At 39.2% G+C, this 19,536-nt stretch overlaps 1 protein-coding gene across 4 annotated transcripts in view; it reads left to right on the top strand.

Moving 5' to 3' along the window:
* Nucleotides 1-19,536, top strand: part of BCAT1 (branched chain amino acid transaminase 1) — a 115,421-nt gene that overhangs the window by 39,104 nt on the left and 56,781 nt on the right. For 3 of the 4 annotated variants that reach the window (XM_068560006.1, XM_068560004.1, XM_068560005.1), the window contains 2 exons: nucleotides 448-519; nucleotides 11,588-11,788. In XM_068560006.1, the coding sequence (XP_068416107.1) occupies nucleotides 448-519; nucleotides 11,588-11,788 (273 nt within the window). Of the gene's footprint in view, nucleotides 1-181; nucleotides 374-447; nucleotides 520-11,587; nucleotides 11,789-19,536 lie in introns of those variants that run through there. The other variant, XM_068560008.1, reaches the window with a different exon arrangement.

The following is a 19,536-nucleotide window of genomic DNA, read 5'->3' as shown; positions in this document are numbered from 1 at the left end:
GGTCCCCATCCTTTTTCTAGGCTTGCTATTGTGCGCCCGTGATCGACAAGACCACGAGGCTGAGCGCGCCCAGGAGGTGTTTTCTATAAATGGCTTAAAGCCCTAGTCTAGACTATTTTCTCGGATAAAAGGGGGAGACAATTACCTTCTTGTTCTTTGCTGGTGAACCCTGGCTCTGTAGGGCGAACCTGGAATTTAACCAGTCTGCCCGAAGCCGGCGGTGGAGGACAAAAACAGCCGCGACCTCCGGCAGGGCAGAAAGAGAAGGGCAGCCCTCGCAGGACGCTCTCCTTTGGGGCCCGTGCCTGGGTGTTTGATCCTCCTTTTCCTGTTTGCTTGGGGACCGGACCGGAGCGGAGCAAAGGGTGTGATGGTGAGTGATATTGCTTACCCCAGACCCCAGTTACCCACCTAGTTTTACTTAATGGATTTAATTCTTCGTTTAAGGACTGCAGTAATGGATGCTCCGCGGAATGTCCCGGAGAAGCAGGATCAAAAGAGGTGGTGGAGACTTTTAAGGTAAGTTATTTGCCAGAGGCTAAGAGAAACAGCAATTCAATTGAATACAGCCATTTCTTGTTGAGATTGGGGCCGTTTTCACTGTACGGGTTTATAGAGTAATTTAGATAAGCTGCCATGCATTTTAAATTCCACTCTTCCAGGGAAAAAGTGGAGAGCAGTGCAGTACAGACGTGTCTAAAATTACCTGGCAGTTAATTGCTTATTGTATTTCATGAATTATAAACGTTTTCTTGGAAAGTAACCAGTTCATGAATTTCACCTAGAGGTTTATATGATTATATAATACTTTTAACCCTTCACCCTATTTGTGGAAAAAGGTAAACTCATGTATTTCGTCTTTAAGCAGCAGCTAACATTTTACAGTAAAAGGGAAAAAATGGTTGTATTTCCTTCTTTTCTCTCTGAATTATGGAATTTATATATTAAATAATCTCATACATCACAGAGGAATAGTGAGGAGCAAAAGAGAAAGAATCTTGTAAAGTACTTTAAAAATCATAAAATCATAAATGTAAGGTGTATTATCATTTTCTCTATAATTCATTATCTCCACCTACTCCCGACCCCCCAGACCATGGAGATTTTTGCTTTTCTTTTTTTGCCTCCTTCTGGTCTTCTGCTGCCTGTTTCAGTCACTGTCAATTGTCATCCATAGCACAGAGCGTCCTAATGATCTCACATCCTGGCAGGGTTCAGAGAGGGAGTGAAACTTGACTCATCAATTTCACACATACCCTGCTCTTACTATGTGCCAGGGACTGTGCAAGGCATTGGAAATCCAAAGATAAATTTAATATAAGATCTCTGCTCTCAGGACTTTTTAAAAACCAAAATATAATAGGATATAGTAATAAGTTTGTGAATTTGTTGCTTGTCCTTTAATGTCCTCTATAACCCAACAGTCAGTCTACTCTGCTAGTCTATGAAGACTAAGCTCCTAATACATTTGAGGGACTTAGATGTTGAAATGTGGGTCCTTGAAAGAATGAGATAAAAAGGAATTCTACTTCTATACTTTAGGTTTTAGTTAAGAGGGGTGTATTGATAGTCTATACTCATGTATTTGCATATCAAAACGTGTGTGGTAATGGTGGTTGTATTCACAGTGCAAATGTGATGAGGCAAATGAAAAATGAAATTGATACTTTGGGGGAGAAAAATGGTGGCTTTTACAGGACCGTGTTGGCTTTGCACATATTCTATCTCCTTTTTGATCAACTCCATTTATAACTTTTAAATTGCCTTTTGGGTCTCTCATGGGTAGGTTTCACATTGCATCTCTTCCCCCATTTTGATACAGTCATTTTAACGTGAGGAAACCGTTTTCCAAGAGTCCAGTAATGAGATGCCTTATTACTGGGAAATCCTACAGAATCTTTCTGTGGACTCCAGGGTTGTCTTTGTTTCAAGGAGGTCAGCTGTCTGTTTCTTCCCATACCCCCTGCTTCCACAGAATGTGCCACTCCAAAAGCCCTAATTTACTCCTATTCGTACCTCCTTATTAGATTTTTAGAAAGTGTCTCTAAATGATAAAGAACATAGCACCCATGGCTTTCCAAATAGAGCAAGACAAACGCACTTGTTTTAGAACAAAGTTATGCAACATCTGATACAGTTGTAATGCAGAGATAGCCTTTGAAAGTTTAAGTGCCAATTCAGAGAAGTACTGATGCCATGTTGGATGTTGTCTGAATGCCGGCTAATACAGCCCTCAGGTGCTCTCAATTCAGTTGCACTAGCCTGCTGTGGTTTCCCCATCTCAGACCAAATGGTTCCCCAACCACACATTTTGAGTCAAGAAATTGTTGTTTTTAGTATGCCCTGTTTTTGTCAATATTTCTTGCCATTTCACAATCCAGTCTTTGTGGCCTTCCAAATTCTTCCACAAGCATATGGTATCCTGACTTTGAAGTCATCAGAGACCATTGGAGGATCGGAAAGAGACAGATTAATGATGCAGGAGAAAGTATCATTTTACAAGTATTGTTATTTTTATCCATCTTTAGAAAGGGAACATAGAAAAAGAAAATGGTTTTTAAAGAACACTGATGAAAATTGTTTATGAAATTTGTTTCTTCTACACCAGCACTCTTTCCCCTTGGAACTGCACTTCATATCTACTAAAGCCAGTCACACACCTTCAATGCATATTGTTTGTTTACTTTTGAATTTCATTCAACTGTATCACCTAATTGTTTAGATTTAGTATTCTTAGGTCATTTCTTTTTGCACTCAGGTTAAAAGCTGTTATTTTTAGTTTCCAGAATTGCAGGAATTTTTGTCAAATGAAGGAAAATTGGAGGGGTTTTTTTTTTTCATTTTTTTTAATACTTTTTTTTTTTTAATTGTTACTCTTTTTTTTTTTTTTTTTAATTTATGGCTGTGTTGCGTCTTCGTTTCTGTGCAAGGGCTTTCTCTAGTTGCAGCAAGTGGGGACCACTCTTCATCGCCGTGCGTGGGTCTCTCACTGCGGCCCCTCTTGCTGCGGAGCACAGGCTCCAGACGTGCAGGCTCAGTAATTGTGGCTCACGGGACCAGCTGCTCCGCAGCATGTGGGATCTTCCCAGACCAGGGCTCGAACCCGTGTCCCCTGCATTGGCAGGCAGATTCTCAACCACTGCGCCACCAGGGAAGCCCTTTTATACTTATTTTAAAAAATTAATTATTTATTTATTTAGGCTGCGGTGGGTCTTCATTGCTGCACACGGGCTTTCTCTAGTTGCGGCGAGCGGAAGCTACTCTTTGTTGCAGTGCGCGGGCTTCTCTTTGCGGTGGCTTCTCTTTTTGTGAAGCATGGGCTCTAGGCACGTGGGCTTCAGTAGTTGTGGATCGTGGGCTCTAGAGCGCAGACTCAGTAGTTGTGGCTCACGGGCCCAGTTGCTCCGCGGCATGTGGGATCTTCCCAGACCAGGGCCTAACCCATGTCCCCTGCATTGACAGGAGGATTCTTAACCACTGCGCCACCAGGGAAGTCCTGAAAATTGGAGTTCTTAATGAAATTCTGAAGCCACCTAATAGTGCGTTACTTTGAAAAGCTGCATGTAGGGGCAATCCTCATGTACAAATCAGAAAATTAGAGGGTCGCAGTTCACATCATTAAGAAATTACATGTCTTACAAGAGGATGTCGTAGTTTACTGAAATGGAACTAATACCTAGTAATATAATCACTTATATTTGATTTCTAGAAACTTAACTAGTATTAACAAGTTATTATTACAATAGCACTAAGTTGAGCATAAAAACATAAAAAAGGCTTTGCCATTAACTAACCTGATCTCAGGGCAAGAGGGTCCTACCCACTATGGGTGGTCTTAGAGGTATTTTAAAGAGAGGATTCAGAAAAGTAAAAAATATATACTAGGCCTTGATCATTCTTCAAGTTGGCTGTCTAAGGGCTTGGAATAACAACAACAACAAAAAGGTCTTTTATGAATTATAGTAGTACAAGTTTTTGTTTTCGGTTTTGTTTTTACAGCAATCTGTTATGTTGAGATACCCAAACCGTGAAGATAAATCCAGGTTTAGTGAAGTTTAGAACAGGATTAATTGGACATATTTGCTATGATACTGTGCTAAATGAGAGTTAGGCCAAAATGATAAAGAGAAATGACTCCCATTCCCAATTGTTTAAATCAATCTGAAGGATTTTATAGGGGGAACCAAGCATTTTGGAGAGTGAGCCGTCTATCTGGAGGGGTTGCGTGAGCAGTAGGTAAGGCAAGTGTTAGGCAGTTGGAAAGCTGAGGATACCCCAGACTGCTGGGCTGGGTGAGGGTGCTAGTTTCCACATTTACTGCTGGAGGAAGAAAGGAGGGAGTTTGGGTAAACTGGAGGCACCTTATGTTCTGCTTTCCAAGTGGAAGAAATAATGGAGAAAAAGAGGTGAGGGTGGGAAGACATCTGTAGCCAAGTTTTAGTCCTTCTGTCTCTTCCCATGTTAGACAAGAATACGTAAGTGTTCAGGCACTAGGCTAATGTGTACCGCAAATACAGCCCCAGACACATTCCTTGTTAACAGAACTCTGATTTTGTTTGCAGTTCTCCAACTGGCCCTGGATGACAAACCTGCCTTCCCAGCCTCCCTTGCAGCTAGAGAGATCACTATGACATATTTCTAACCAATAAGGCATAAGGGAATATCTGGGAAATTTTTGCTTTTGCGATCAAAGGGAACAGATTTGTCTGGTATTGTCCTTTTCCTCCCCTTTCTTTGGACTTTGATTAGATCATTAACACTGAAGCTACAGCTACAGCTGTAGCAGCCTTCTTTTGACCCAGAGGAGACGGCCAAGAAAATCACAGAGCCTTGACATTAAGGGGTGCTGGCAGGCCTGGCTCCTCCAGACTTGTTATGAGAAAACCAGCTCCTGTTTGGTTTTTATTTACTTGCAGCTGAATGCATTGATTGGTAAATGATAAAAGGTTTATGCATAACATTAGTGAGAGGTAGAATTGTAAAAGGAAGTTAGTGCCTTGCTTGGGATCCTTGATTTTGGGGTTAAAATATTTGGACTTGTGTCTGTAGCCATTTAGCTGTTCATGGACTTTTGAAGGTCATGATTACACATGTGATACTTGAAAGTACAAGTGTCTTAATTCAGTGATCGATATGGGAAGCAGGGTTGGGAGAATGTTGGGAGAATGATAAGCTCAAAACTAATGAACATGCAAAGAAAACAGGAAAAATACACAATGAATGTGCTAGCAGAGGTCATCTCTGGGAAGTGGATATGTAGTTGCCAGGTAAAAGATGGAGATTTTTACTTTTCATTTTTCTTTCCTTCTTTCAGTAGAATTTTTTGAATAAATTAAGGATTAAGAAGTCAAGAAGTAGAAAGTAATATGAATATCAGAAATAGGGACCCAATTTTGAAGGAAATATTATGTGTTCCATTTTAGACATATTCAGTTTGAGATTACCAAGTTCATATGATTGCAAGAGAGTAAGTGGCTTTTGTAAGTATTCACAGGTCTGTGAGATTTGGATCTCTGTCACTGGTTCTCAGCCTTTCTTGTGCATTGGCATCTCCTGGAGAGCTTGAAACCAAAACTGATGTGGAACCCCACTTCTGAGTTTCTTTTCACTGATCTTAGGTAGGGCATGGGCATTGATATTTTTCTTAAAAAAAAAAAAAAAATCCTCCCAGGTAAATCAACTCAGCAGCCAATGTTGGGAACCATTGCTGTTCAAGTTGATGAAATCTTCAGGGGAGATGGTGTGGTGTGGTTCTCAGCCCTGACTGCACAGTTGGAATCCACTTGGGTAAACTTAAACAAACAAGCACCCCCCTGCTCCATCCTTCTGGGATTCTGGAATGGGGTCCAGTTTAATGTTTTTTAAAACCTCCATGGTTGAATCCAATGTTTGGCCAGGGTCGAGAATCACAGATGCCAAGGGGGGAGGTGTAGAGGCTCAAGGAAAAAGCTCAACATTACCCAGATTCTCTTATTTTTCCACCATTTAAACTCTCCTCCTTCCTCCAACTTTGCTCTTCCATACTTAATAAAAACAGCAAGAAATTAAAGCATGTTAGCCTGGCTCTAGTATTATCCTTCAAATTACCTGGAATGGAGAGAGAAACTGGGTTTACCTTAACTGCCAGCAGTGTCTATGGTTAAAGGTCCCAGGGAAAGAAAGAAGATGGCGTACAATCTTGGTTACACAGAGCCAGAGCTGATGGAGAATTGGAATGTCGGTCAGTATACAATGGAGTAACTGGTTCTCTCAGCCCCTCCCTTTCCTGCATCCCCACCATACTGGCTATTTGCTGTTTCCTGTACATGCCAAGTGTGTTCCCACCTCAGGGCCTTTGCACTTGCTCCCTCTGCCTGAAAGACTTTGTCCTAGATATCTAAATGACCTACCCTCTTCATTCAAGTTTCTGCTCAAATGTCACCTCATCAGGGAGGCCTTCCTTAACCCTTCTATCTAAAATAATCCTTCTCTTTCCCACTCTGTCCTTTCAAGCTGCTTTCATTTTCTTCATAGCACTAATCACCTCCTGACATCTATTTATCCATTTGTTTCTTTATACTGTTTTTCCCCCTCGCTAAGAGAAGAGGACTCACCTGAGTTTCTTTGTGTCTATAGCAATACAGGTACATAGTAGCTCAAAAATTGTTAGGTTAAAAAAAAATTTTTTTTTAGGTTAATATGTTACTGAATTGATCAACTGGATCTGTGCCGGGGTCCTAGCCTGGGCCAAGACCCCAGTTTCCCCCAGGGAGGTTCTTTTTCCAATCAGATTGTGCAGCCAATAACAAAACCAACACTGAGACTGGAACAGCACAAGCTTTATTCGGTGGTTAAAGAATGGAGAAGTGGGAACTTAGTTCATTAATCAAGTTCTCAACCCAAGTTGGGCGGGTTGTATAGGAGGGTCAAGGTAAAAGGGAGGGAATTGGAAAGAGTGGGAGGAATATTCATGAGTTATATGAGAACAGGGGCGTGATTTGAACCCAGAACTGATGCAGCTCTCCTTTTCAGTCCTTGTACGTGCTTTTCCGGTTGTTGTCATGGCAATCGTCAACTGTCATGGTGCTGGTGAGGGTGGCATCTAGCTAACGTATTACAATGAGCGTATAATGAGGCCCAAGGTCTAGTGGAAGTCACATCTTCCTCCATCTTGGGCCTACTTGGTTCTAACCAGTTCTTGTTTTTTTCTTTTAGCTTCATCCTGAAACTTAGATGAGTTTCTGTTGGTTTCTGTTTAAGGGAGGGGAAGGGGTATGATTCTGGGGCGACAACCTTGGTAACAGAATGAATGAATAACACTTGTTCACAGAGGCTACCACCTGTCTTTGGCCGGCAGCAAGTGTGCCTGAGAAGGAAGGCTGAGCCCTTGCATCTTGGTATCTGCTGTGCTTGTTTAGTGCAGTGCCTGAGCCACTGTGCTGGTGCAGTGTTCACTGAGTGAATAAAAAGGCAAAATACTAAGAATAATAAAGCAGGTGAGGAAGGAAGAAGAGTGAGGGAAGGAAAAAATAAAAAGAATCACCCTACAGTTTGATATGAGGCAAAGCCATAGTCTTGTTTTTAAAATATTCTATGCAGATTGTTGTTGGAATAAAGTTGTATATATTCCATTGCCTATTGGTTTCATGGCAGGTAGGGTTACTGGAAAGCCTAGAAATCCTGAAAGGTAGATGGACCCTGTGTGGTTTGCTTCTTGTTGATTAGCTAATGATAGAATTGTTTGTTGTTTTTTTTTCACATCTTTATTGGAGTATAAATGCTTTACAATCTTGTGTTAGTTTCTGCCGTACAACAAAGTGAATCAGCTATGTGTATACATATATCCCCATATCCCTTCCCTTTTTAGTCTTCCTTCCACCATCCCTATCCCATCCCTCTAGGTCATCACAAAGCATCGAGTTGATCTCCTTGTGCTGTGCAGCTGCTTCCCACTAGCCATCCATTTTACGTTTGGTAGTGTATATATGTCAACGCTACTCTCTCACTTCATCCCAGCTTCCCCTTCCCCACCCCCTGTGCCCTCAAGTCCGTTCTCTATGTCTGCGTCTTTATTCCTGCCCTGCCACTAGGTTCATCAGTACCGCTTTTTTAAATTCCATATATATGCATTAGCATACGGTATTTGTTTTTCTCTTTCTGACTTACTTCACTCTCTGACAGATTCTAGGTCCATCCACCTCACTACAAATAACTCAATTTCGTTTCTTTTTATGGTGTTTGAGTAATATTCCATTGTATATGTGTGCCACATCTTCTTTATCCATTCATCTGTTGATGGACACTTAGGTTGCTTCCGTGTCCTGGCTATTGTCAGTAGAGCTGCAATGAACATTGTGGTACATGACTTATTTTGAATTACGGTTTTCTCAGGGTATATGCCCAGTAGTGGGATTGCTGGGTCGTATGGTAGTTCTATTTTTAGTTTCTTAAGGAACCTCCATACTGTTCTCCATAGTGGCTGTATCAATTTACATTCCCACCAACAGTGCAAGAGGGTTCCCTTTCCTCCACACCCTCTCCAGCATTTATTGTTTGTAGATTTTTTTGATGATGGCCATTCTGACTGGTGTGAGGTGATAACTCATTGTAGTTTTGATTTGCATTTTTGTGGTTTTGATTTGCGTCATTGTGGTTTTGATTTGCATTTCTCTAATGATTAGTGATGTTGAGCATCATTTCATGTATTTGTTGGCCATCTGTATGTCTTCTTTGGTAATGATAGAATTATTTAGCTAATGTTAGAAATAGCAGGTGGAGGAATTCCCTGGTGGTCCAGTGGTTAGGACTCCGCACTTTCATTCCTGGGGCCCGGGTTTGCACCCTGGTTGGAGAACCAAGATCCCGCAAGCTGTGGGGTATGGCCAAAAAAAAAAGAAATAGCAGATGGGAGGTTGAACTTTATCTTACTTTTGAAGAACCATGCAAATTATTGGTTTTGTCATTGGAAAAAAAAAAAAAAGCTAAGGTCTGTTGCCTTTGCAGTATTTCAGACATATCCAGAATTCAGGGATAAAAAACTCACCCCTTCTACTCACACACTCTCTGCTACATTTTCACCTACTTTCTTTCTTTTTTTAAGATTTATTTATTTATTTATTTATGACTGTGTTGGGTCTTCGTTTCTGTGCGAGGGCTTTCTGTAGTTGCGGCAAGTGGGGGCCACTCTTCATCGCGGTGCGCGGGCCTCTCACTATCGCGGCCTCTCTTGTTGCGGAGCACAGGCTCCAGACGCGCAGGCTCAGTAGTTGTGGCTCACGGGCCTAGTTGCTCCGCGTCATGTGGGATCTTCCCAGACCAGGGCTCGAACCCGTGTCCCCTGCATTGGCAGGCAGATTCTCAACCACTGCGCCACCAGGGAAGCCCCTCACCTACTTGCATATTTCTGCTTTTGTTTTGTATCTTACTACTCTCCTGTTATTAAGAAACTTTTATTAATAGTGTTAATATGTGAAATTTTGCATTAAGTTTGTCTTACTGTATTGATATAGTTCCAGATTTTTCTTAGCCCAGGATCCCCCCAGCCACTTTTTCAAAAAAGCTAACTAAAGCAAAAGCACAAGTACTTCCTTGTGCAAGAATACTGTGCAACCATTCATGTAATAAAAAGCTTATGTTAGAATTTCACTCACTTTAAATCCCGGCCATCTTCTGTGAATGAGTCTGTCATTCGTTATGGAGTGCAACCAAAGTTATTTTCAGCATTTAAGAAAACTTTACTGCTGTATGTGCCGGGCACTGTGCTAGGGCTGGAGATTTAACTGCAAATACTCTAGCCAGAGTTCTTATCTAAACAGTCTAGAAGGATTGGCAAGCTTTTTGAATGGGCCAGATAATAAATATTTTTGGCTTGAGGGTCATCAGGTTTCTGTCACAGCTAATGGACCATGCCATCAGGTGAAATTTGCCCAACATCCTACCTAGTCTAGAGGATAAGGGGGGAGAAATGGAATTCAAAGATCAAAACAGTTTAGCTGGAATAAATTTATTTTCTTGAACTTAGTAAAGGGTTTTAGGTTAACTTACTTACTTGGATTAAATACTGATAGAAGAAATTTTTTCCCCTAAATTTTACACTTTACTGGCATATTCCAAAGTAGCGTTACTAGACTGGCCTGAAAATTACAGTAATATGTTGTCCTTAATGCCTTATTATATTTCATTGTAATGTGAGCTTTCTGGTTGTTTTGAAATAAATAACATTTTTATGTTATGTGGCAGCCTGAATGGGAGGGGAGTTTGGGGGAGAACGGATACATGCATACGTATGGCTGAGTCCCTCTGCTGTGCACCTGAAACTATCACAACATTGTTAATCGGCTACACTCCAAGATAAAATTTTAAAAAAAAAATAAATAAATAAATAAATAACATTTTTAGCCTAAATGTTTTTCTAAAAATAACTGAGTATCATTCATAATACATCAAATGACTAAAGCAGCTATAAAGCAGTGAATTAATCAGAAGTAATTAGATTATTTGAAAAAATAATGATCAGAGCTGGTGATAGGAAGTGAAATTCTGTATTTGATTTTGGGGGGAAATGACTACTTTTGTGTATAGAAAGAAGTGGAGTCTGATCTTCCTTAGACCCTATGAACAGCTTGAACTTGTCCTTGGTTAATTTTGTTTTTAAGTGGTCTCACAGCTCCTTCCCCTGTGGTTTTGGTCAGCATTCTACCGCTATTGTAAAGTTACTGATGCTATTGTCTGTGATCCGGATGCTTACGTGTTGGCCATTTGTAATAGGCAAGCCGGCTGTGGAGAGCTGCTGAAATGGGGCTGTGTGAAGTTGTTTCCTATTACTCTTATTTATCTTTCTTTGAATAAGGGGTCCTTTGTTCACTGTTTCCTCAATACAGAATAGAGGATTTATATCTTAGTGTTCAATCTCTACTTCTGTTTTCAACGAGGAAAACATTTGCTTCACTTTGCTTGCTGCCTCTCCCCTACGATGCACCCAGAGGGTTTTGGAAGCCTTCTGCCAAGAATTCTTTGGGGGAGCTGGAGTATAACCGTCCCAAGAGCTTCAGTTCTTAATGACATGCTTTTTAGTTTAACAAGTCATTGTGAGTGTTGCTGTTTTCATTCTGAGACCCCTCTTTCTTCTTTCTCGAATGATCCACATGGGTCCTATGGTGGGAGTGAAGAAGAGATATGTTCTTCTTTTAGCGTCATTTAACTCCATCTACTCTTTTGTCCCTGTTTCTAAATGTCACTGAATTTTGGTTATGATATTTGTTCGGCAGTATACATTGCAGAGATTTTTTTTTTTTTTTTTTTTTTTTTTTTTTTTGCTGTGCGCTGCGGCTTCTGGATCTTAGCTCCCTGACCTAACCACTGGACCGCCAGGGAATTCCCTACATTGCAGAGATTTTAAACAACAGTCCAAATTCTGAATGCAGGCATGATTTGCTTCTCTCACACAGTGTTGATAAGTTTCTGCGTTAGTTGCCAACATTTACAAGTCAAATGATTTCACTTTCTAACGGCCAGTGACTTAAATTGTATCTGTCTTTTTACCCTCTGTCTCATCTAGCGGGTGGATGTTCAGTTACTTTTCTTTAATGGTGCTGATTTTCCTCCCCAGGCTAAAGATCTAATAATCACACCAGCCACCGTTTTAAAGGAAAAACCAGACCCCAATACTCTGGTTTTTGGAACGGTTTTTACGGATCACATGTTAACAGTGGAGTGGTCCTCGGAGTTTGGATGGGAGAAACCACACATCAAGCCTCTTCAAAACCTGTCATTGCATCCTGGTTCGTCGGCTTTCCACTATGCAGTGGAAGTAAGTACTTGGGAATTAATGATGGCGACATACTTGGTCTTCACTGGGGTTACTAAGTAGCTCCCCCGCTCAAATAGCTTTAGAGCAGCAGGGCTTTACCATATTAACTAGAGGCAATCATAAATGGCCTGTAAACAGTTGTATTGAGGGTAAGTCTTAAGAACTAAATTTTCAGATAATCTTGAATTTTTTAAAATCTCAATTGAAAAATCATGTAGGTGGTAAGCACGCTGTAGGGTATACAGAAATAAAAATATACTGTGCATATAATGTGCACGTGAACTTGTAACATTGGCTTATAATATTATTTAAAAAATTATTTAGAGCAAACAGGAAGGACAGTTGGCAAGAAAATTAGCAATCAAAAAGCCTGTACTGTTAATATTTCACTAAATCACCTCTCTTAGATCTTCTAATGCTTGAGAAGGGGTCATTGAGTACAATATTATATTTAGATTTTAATGCTAGCTGCATGGCTTTATGACAGCAATAACTTGTAGTTATGCATGTTAAGGGACCTGTAATTAAATGTCATCCTTCAGGCACGAGTGGGATAATTATAAGCATAAAATATTAAATAGAGGGTGCTTCTCTGGTCCTTTTCAGGATACACACTTAGCCAAATACACAATACACTCCCCATTCCCTTGACCCCCAATATATTTTACTCTTTTTTAATGTGTTGGATATCTTTCCTAGAATATTGGGGTATAGAAATGAAGCAATGGCCTACTTACTAGGGGACTAAAAGGTGGTAATAGTAAATATTCAGAATGATAATGATAAAATAACTACATTTGTTTATTGAAATCCTGCAATATGCCCTGTACTAGGTATCTTATATGGGTCATTTCATTTAATTGTTTTAAGTGAAAAAGCATATGGTTAATTATTCAGGTTCTGGAGTCAAACTTCCTGGGCTCAAAGCCTGTCTGTGGTCATATTATTTTAATCCAAAAGTGAACATACAGATAATCTCCTTGGACATCTTTCTCCTCCACTCATCAGCCCTATTGATTTTAGACTCCTATTGATTTTATTTTTAGAGCTACAATTACCTGTGGTTTTGTTGATTTCAAAAGTATTTCTTGATAAATATGTGAAGATTTCAAAGAGTGAAGGAGAGACATGTGAAGTGTGAGTAGGGAACCTGGATGAAAGAAAATGCAATTTTATAAGTTACTTCATTTTTCAGGTTGAGATAAATATTTAGTGAGATAAAACGTAATTTGAAAAAATGGACAACATGTACTATTTAATGAATACTTATAAATGAGTGCCCACGTAGCTACCACCCAAGTAAGGAAATAGACCTAGACCCTTTGAGCATCCCAGAAGCCTTCTCGTGTCCCTTCCACATCATAAACCCCGTATCTTCTGGCACTCGTTATTCTTACTTTTGTGGTAACTTTTCTTTGCTTTTCTTTTTGGATTGTATGTATCTCTAACACTACGGTTTTGCTTCTTTCTGAACTTTGCATAAGTGGAATTATAGTGTGTGTGTGTGTGTGTGTGTGTGTGTGTGTGTGTGCATGCATGTGTGCATGCGCCCGTGAGCCTATTTGAGCTCTGTGTTATGTGAGCTCTAAGCACCCAGGACCAACCCTAATATCTGTGGGTCCTGGGACAAATGTACAAGCAGAGGCACCCCAAAGTCCACCCTCTATCTCTTTCTATCCTGGCTCCATCCTGTACCACAGGGGGCCTCGCACACACACGTAGATGCCCACACCACCTGCAAACAGATGACCCTTGGCCATCCCTTGGACTTAGATGTGGACGTCCTAGTAGTCCTGTCTGTTCTTAAGAGGATGAAACCAAGGAGGCCCACTGAGGCCCTGAAAATAGGATCAGGGCCATTTGGGTAGGGAATTCTAGGGAACTGAGTACTTGGAGTCTGTCTAGAAAAAGGATTCAGCCAACTGCTTGCTCCAAGGGGGTCACAGCTGGAGAAAGACAGGGGTGAGAGGCCCTCTAAAGTGTGAGGCTCAGGGCAGAGGCCCAGGTTTTCTGGGTCAAAGAGTGATAGGTACCACATCATATACTCCTTGTAGCAATAGTATTCCATTATGTGAATATATTCAGTCTGTTGTTGACGTGCACTTGTGTGGTTTCTTTCTGTGAACATTCTTGTACGTAGTATGCTGGTGTGCTTGTATACATGTTTCTTTAAGTCAGCAGTTCTCAAAGTGTGGTCCACAGACCCCTGGGCTCCCCTTTCAAGAGATCGCCAAGGTTAAAACTCTTCACAATAATACCAAGGTATTATTTTTCTTGTGTTGACATTTGTACTAGGTAACACTCTGCCACCCAACCTCTGTTAGTCATTATATTGTTTACTGGCATGCATTACAGTATAAAAAGAATGTCAGTTTTACCTAGGAATATTCTTGATGAAGCATAATAGCAGTTAATTTTATTAAATCTTGACTCGAGTAAACATTCTAATATTCTGTGTGAGAAAACAGCAATTTCGCATAAAGCTCTAATGTCATACTGAAATGCTAAGGTTGTCTCAAGGGAAATGAATTGTATGATTGTTTTTGTGTTGTGAGCTGAACTGGTTGCTTTTTCCATCTAGCACCATTTTTATTTGAAAGAACAAAGAAAAGTTACTCAAACTCAGGTGCGTGGCAGATTTTTTTTTTTTAATAGAGCTTTTTTTCTCTTTTTATTTATTTATTTATTTATTGGCTGTGTTGGGTCTTCACTGCTGCACTTGGGCTTTTTTGTCTATTTTGCAGTGAGCAGGGGCTACTCTTCATTGCGGTGCCTGGGCTTCTCATTGCGGTGGCTTCTCTTGTTGCAGAGCAGTGGCTCTAGGTGTGCGGGCTTCAGTAGTTGTGGCACGTGGGCTTCAGTAGTTATGGCTCGCGGGCTCTAGAGTGCAGGCTCAATAGTTGTGGCACACGGGCTTAGTTGGTCTGCAGCATGTGGGATCTTCCCGGAGCAGGGATCGAACCCGTGTCCCCTGCATTGGCAGGCGGATTCTTAACCACTGCACCACCAGGGAAGCCGGCAGATGTTTTTTTGAAAATGAACGAAATGAGTCTGTCACTTCAAGCAAAACAGTGGACTGTTGCCTGTGATAAAATTCTAGCTCTCAAGTGAAAAATTGGAATTTTGGAAAACTTGCTTCCACCACTGTGAGCTTGACCCTTTCTGCTATAAAAGAAGTTTTATTTTTTATGATATTGGTGGTGATATTAAAAGGAGTTACCCTTTGGAAGATCTGTGTAACTCAGGGAACCCAACATTTTTCCAAATGAGTGTTACATGATATTACAAATTTATGTATGAGTAAAGATTTATTCAAAGTGCGGGGCTTCCCTGTCGGTCCAGTGGTTAAGACTCCGTGTTTCCACTGCAGGGGGTGTAGGTTCGATTCGATTCCTGGTCGGAGAACTGAGATCTGCATGCCTCACAGCGCAGCCAAAAAATTAAAAGATTCAAAAAACAAAAACAAAACTGAAGCACATTTTAAAATGAAAAAAAAAAGTAAAGATTTATTCAAAGTGCAAGATAGATTATGATGACTTTTTGATGTGTTAATTTGCTTATTCTGAACCACAGTCCCCAGAATAACATTTTTCATCTCCTGCTGGGGATGGACTGCAAGGACATTCTCTTGTGAGCGCTGGAGGACATAGGAAGGCAGTGGCGGTTTTGTTGCGTACACACGCCTTCTTCTAGTTATTGAGTCACACACTAATTTATTGGTGCTGTTTGAAGGGATTCTGCAGATGGGGTTAAAGTCCCTAATTGGTTGCTTTGAAGTTGATCAAAAGGGAGATTATTCTGGGTGAGCCTGACCTCAGGACTTCCATGCAGCAGCTAGGCCTACACATGCACTCACTCTCTTCCACTCTCCCTCCTTCCTGACTCACTTGCAGATGGGCTGCAGCCCACACCTCCTGGGTCCAACCTGCTTGTGATCTTCTCCTTCTCACAGCCTGTCCTACAGATTTTGGACTTTGCTTAGCCAGCCTCCACAAATGCGTTGGGCAATTTCTTCTAATAAATCTGTAAATGTTATACGTATTTCTTTTCTTTTTTCTTTTTTTTTAAAAAAATTTATTTACTTATTTTTGGCTGTGTTGGGTCTTTGTTGCTGCGTGTGGGCTTTCTCTAGTTGTGGCGAGCGGGGGCTACTCTTTGTTGCGGTGCGCAGGCTTCTCATTGCGGAGCATGGGCTCTGGGCGCACAGGCTTCAGTAGTTGTGACACACGGGCTCAGTAGTTGTGGCTCGTGGGCTCTAGAGCGCAGGCTCAGTAGTTGTGGTGCACGGGCTTAGTTGCTCCGCGGCATGTGGGATCTTCCCAGACCAGGGATTGAACCCGTGTCCCCTGCATTGGCAGGCGGATTCTTAACCCCTGCGCCACCAGGGAAGTCTCTACTGGTTCTCTTTCTTCTCAGTTGAACTCTGACTGACCATTGAATTTTAAGAAATTAACAGAGTATGAAAACCTCATTGATGGGGTTTCAGATTCCACAGTGTAACTAACCTTTAAGGGACCGCCACTTGTCAAGTTTTGGAGGAGTATCAGAGAAGAATATCCGCAATTATCTGAAAAGGTTATCAAAAATACTTCCTTTCTCAACCACATATCTATATGAGACTGGGTTTTCTTTGTGTACTTCAACCAAAACAACATTGCAAGAGATTGAATGCAAAAGCAGATATGAGAATCCAGTTGTCTTTTGTTAAGCCAAATATTAAAGATTTGCAATAATTTAAAACAATGCCACACTTAACATTAATTCTCTTGGAAAATATAGATAATTTTAATGAAAATATTTTAACATGTCATAGTTTGTTGTTAATAAATAAATTTAAAATTTCTCACTACTGATAATGGTAAATATTGATAGAATTACCTTATAAAGCTCTTTGGGACCTTTATAATTTTTAAGAGTGTAAAGGCATCCTGACACCAAAAAATTTGAGAAATGCTGCTTAAGGGTCTAGGAATATGCTGCTGGTATTGGATATTAACTTCATTTTTACAAAAAAAGGGAAACTATTTTCCATAGTGATTTTACCTGTTTTTATACCCACCAGCCATGAATTAGCAGCCATGTTCAACCATGACTCATGAACCTTGCCAACTCTTAGTATAACCTGATTTTAAATTTTTAGCCAGTTTAATGCAATGGCGTATTATTGTGATGTTTATTTCAATGGATATCTCTTTATTTGAAGTCCCTGCTTGTTTCCATCTTTTGCTCACTATTGTGTTCCCTTTCTTTTTGATCTGTAGAAGTACTTTATATATTTTAGATATGGGTCCTTTGTCAGTTATATGTGTTTTAAGTATCTTTTTCAACACTCTTTTTATTCTCTCCAGAATTTTTTGATGACAAGAAATACATTTAAATTTTAAAAAGTTGAATTTATCAATCTTTGCTTTATGTTTGGTCCTTTTGTGTCTTGCTTAAAGACTCTTTTTCTATTCCTAGATTATGAAGACATCTTCCTATATTATTGATTTTGTCCTTCACGTTAGGGCTTTAATTTCAGAAGTTGATTTTTGTATGAAGTAGGGGTCCAATTTTTTTTTTCCCCTACAGGTACCCAATTGTCCCAGCACCATTAAAAAGACTGTTCTTTTCCTCCTGATACATTATGTCACATCTTAACATATACGCATGGGTCTGCTTCTCGATCTCCATTTGCATTCCATTGTCTTGTCTATCTGGATCTCTATTCTGTTTCATCATTTTGCTTGTCTGTCTGGACAAATGCCACACTGTCTTTATCTCCAAATCATTATAATGGGTCTGGATGTCTGCTAGGACAAATCCTTCTGTTTCTTCAAGAGTGCCTTGGATATTTCTTGGTCATTTGCTTTTCCATATTACTTTTAGATTCAGTTTATCATGTCAGTCAACTTTTGTCATTCAGTTTGTTACAAGAAAAATAAATGCCCTGACATGATTTTCATTTGGATTGCATTAAATATATAAATCAATTTGGAGAGAGTCTTTATAATATTGAATCTTTCAATCTATGAGTGGCGGATTGTTTTCTACATTTAGTTATGTCTTTAATGACTTGGTAAAGTTTTATAGTTTCCTTATGGGTCTTTCACTTATGTTAGATTTTCCCCACTTAAGTATTCCTTTTAATTCTACCATAAATAGTGTTTTTATTTTCTAACTGCTGCTGTTACATGGGAATATAATTTTGTATCTAGTTACCTTGCCTAAACAGATAATTTCAAAAGATTATATCAGTTTTTGTGGATTTTCTACGTTTTAATCTTGTCTGTGTTGCATGATCTATGACAGTTTTATTTTTTCTTCTCCTAACTTTATGCTTTTTATTTTATTATTATTATATTGGTAGTACAATATTAAATTAAAGTAGTTGCAGCAGGCAATGTGTGATGTTCTCAATCTGAAAGGAAAGCTTTAAATTTTACCATTTTAATAGATAAACAACAAGGGCCTACTATATAGCACAGGGAACTATATTCAATATCTTGTAATAATCTATAATGGAAAAGAATCTGAGAAAGAATATATAATGTATATATATATATATATATATATATATATATAAAACTGAATCACTTTGCTGTACACTTGAAACTAACACAACATTGTAAATCAACTGTAGTTCAATTAAAAAAAATTTTACCATTTTGAGTATAACATTTGCTACAAGTTTATTTCTCATATAAGGAAGATTCCTTTTTTTCTTAGTTATCCAGGAAACTTTTTGAAAAATCATAAACGAATGTTCAATTTTATCAGATTCATTTATTACAATGAGATGATCATATAGTTTTTTCCACATAAACTCTTAATATAATGAATCTCATTACTGTATTTTCTAATGTTAAACCCAACTTCTATTACTGGGATAAATCCAGCTTAGTTAGGCTGTGTTATCCTTTGTGTATTTTGCATCTGTATTTTTCAAGTGAGATTATCATACAATCTTTGCATAAATTTGAACCTATATCAAATGTGTATAATTTTTAAACCGGGAAGTAAATTGAACTCTACGAAGTTACCTTCTTTATCTCCAGTAAAGCTTCTTGCCTGAAAGTCTGTTTTGTTTTATATTTAGCAATATAGCCTCACCAGCTTTATTTTAAAAAATATTTGTATGATATATTGCTCTCTGTGCTTTTTTGTGTTTCAGATGTTATCAGCTGAGTTAATCTGACAACCATATCTTTTAACTAAAGCTTTAGTCCTATTACATTTAAAAAATTACCCATGTATTTGCACTTCAACAAAACATCTCATTTTTTGCTTTTTAATTGTGCTCCAGGATTTATATTTCTTTTCTCATGTAAGCTTTAAGGCTGTAAGCATCTAAAGGCCCTCCTTTTCATTCTCATTCAGTTTAACATATTTTCTAATTTCCATCATTTTTCTTCTTTGACTCACACTTAATATTAAGTAATGGGTTTCTTCTTCTCCAAAATGTGGATATCTTGGGGTTATATTTTTGGTTTTGATACTAGCTTATCTTAAGGTCAGAAAACATGTGAAAAGAACATGCCTTCTATAGGTGATGTGTGCAGGGCTCTGTGTGTCCATTAGGTTAGTTTGTTGTTCTTGTTCAAATTGTCCATATCTTTACCATGTTTTAGCCTATTTGTTCTATCAATTCCTTAGAGAACCTGTGGTAAAAATTTCCCTTTTTTTCTTTAAATTTTAATTTTATTGGAGTGTAGTTGATTTACAGTGTTGTGTTAGTTTCAGATGTACAACAAAGTGATTCAGTTACA

Source organism: Eschrichtius robustus, chromosome 13 (assembly GCF_028021215.1).
Source record: "Eschrichtius robustus isolate mEscRob2 chromosome 13, mEscRob2.pri, whole genome shotgun sequence".
NCBI classification, from domain to species: domain Eukaryota; kingdom Metazoa; phylum Chordata; class Mammalia; order Artiodactyla; family Eschrichtiidae; genus Eschrichtius; species Eschrichtius robustus.
The sequence above is the reverse complement of the archived record's forward strand: the minus strand, read 5'-3'. Positions and strand labels throughout refer to the sequence as shown.